The sequence below is a fragment of the Nicotiana tabacum genome, chromosome 11, assembly GCF_000715075.1.
Source record: "Nicotiana tabacum cultivar K326 chromosome 11, ASM71507v2, whole genome shotgun sequence".
In the NCBI taxonomy this organism is placed as follows: Eukaryota; Viridiplantae; Streptophyta; class Magnoliopsida; order Solanales; family Solanaceae; genus Nicotiana; species Nicotiana tabacum.
In genome coordinates, this window is record NC_134090.1 from 52599676 (window position 1) to 52601110 (window position 1435).

The 1435-nt window shown below is 42.9% G+C and overlaps 1 protein-coding gene across 1 annotated transcript; it reads right to left on the bottom strand.

Moving 5' to 3' along the window:
- Positions 1-377: 377 nt before the first annotated feature.
- Positions 378-908, bottom strand: LOC142165841 (uncharacterized). The gene has a single exon (XM_075224219.1). The coding sequence runs from the start codon at positions 906-908 to the stop codon at positions 378-380; it is 531 nt and encodes a 176-aa protein (XP_075080320.1).
- Between the last annotated feature and the right edge of the window lie 527 nt (positions 909-1435).

The following is a 1435-nucleotide window of genomic DNA, read 5'->3' on the forward strand; positions in this document are numbered from 1 at the left end:
TGGTTGACTTTGCTCGGCTTGGGATCAGGCATCGGTTCCTATAATTGCTATGATGCATGCTCCTTCCCTTTGCTTCTGGAAACTGGGATTGCATTTATCTCCCTTATTGCCGGTTGGTCACCTCTTATTTGTTTAATTCCCTCGAGAGTTGGGAATTTCAGAAACTAATGATATGTTGATGGCACAACCTTTATCTCGTGCAACCATGGTCTTTCTAGGATGATATTGTAACCCATATCGCCGTCCACTACCCCGAAAAGGGTCGTCTTCATCACCCCCTCGGCATTCGTGGCAATAGGATTTCTCCCCGGGTTATCACGCTTGCCAGATTGAACCCAGTGAGAAGTTTCGTGGCCGGAATGATACTTTCGATGAGCTTAGCTTGCTCCAACACTCTCCATTGAATAATATTGGCCGAACTTCGGGTCCACCAGAACACGTTTAATTTTGAAATCTAAGACATTAAGAGAGATTACCAAGGCATCGTTATGCGGTAGCAGCAGTCCATCCGCGTCTTCCTCCATGAAAGTAACGTCATCCTCGACGACTTCCCGAAGTCTCTTGCTGTGGGTTACCCACACCTTTGTCTTTTTTGCCGCCGAAAATGTCACATCATTAATCTCGTTTCCCTTGAAAATCATATTGATCATCAAATGTGGAGGATTCTCTCCTGCTTTCGAAGGCTGCGCGTTATCGCGACTACGACCATAAATGTTTTTAGCCCGATCACTCAAAAATTTGCTGAGATAGCTATTTTTCAGCAATGTCGCCACTTCTTCGCGCAGATGCCCGCAGTCGCCAGTCCGGTGACCATTGATCCTATGGTATTCGTACCACAAATTAGGATCCCTTTGGTTGGGATCATATCTCATTGGCTTCGGGAACCGTGCTTCTTTAATGTTCCTCATAGCCGACACCAACTCCACTATGCTGACATTGAAATTATATTTGGAAAGCCTGGGGTAGGAAGAATCTCGACAACTTGACATTTCCTTGTCTTGCAATGATCTGTTATTTCAGTTGCGATCAGTTCTCCTATTTGTAGCTAATCTCACCAAAACTAACACCACAATTATAGGTAGTGAGGCGGTCGAAGCAATAATAAAAACCCAACGCAAGTCGGGGTCAAATCCATAGGGAGTTAGAATTTTGATTAGGTATACACCTAGTGTGAATGTATGATGTGCCTAAGATTGCACTTCCACATATTTGTTAGTTGTTTCTATTTCTACTTTTAACTAATGATTGCAAATAATAAACTAGAAGACAATATTTTTGGTTTTGGTTGTTTTTCAAATGGTAAAGTATCTAGGGTCGTAACTTCCACCTAGGTGGCTACCTAACGGGTTGTAAACTATAAGGCAAGTTTGATTAATCGGGATCGTAGTATAGAAATCACACGCAATTGCTCACTCTATACCTCTCAGTAGTTTGA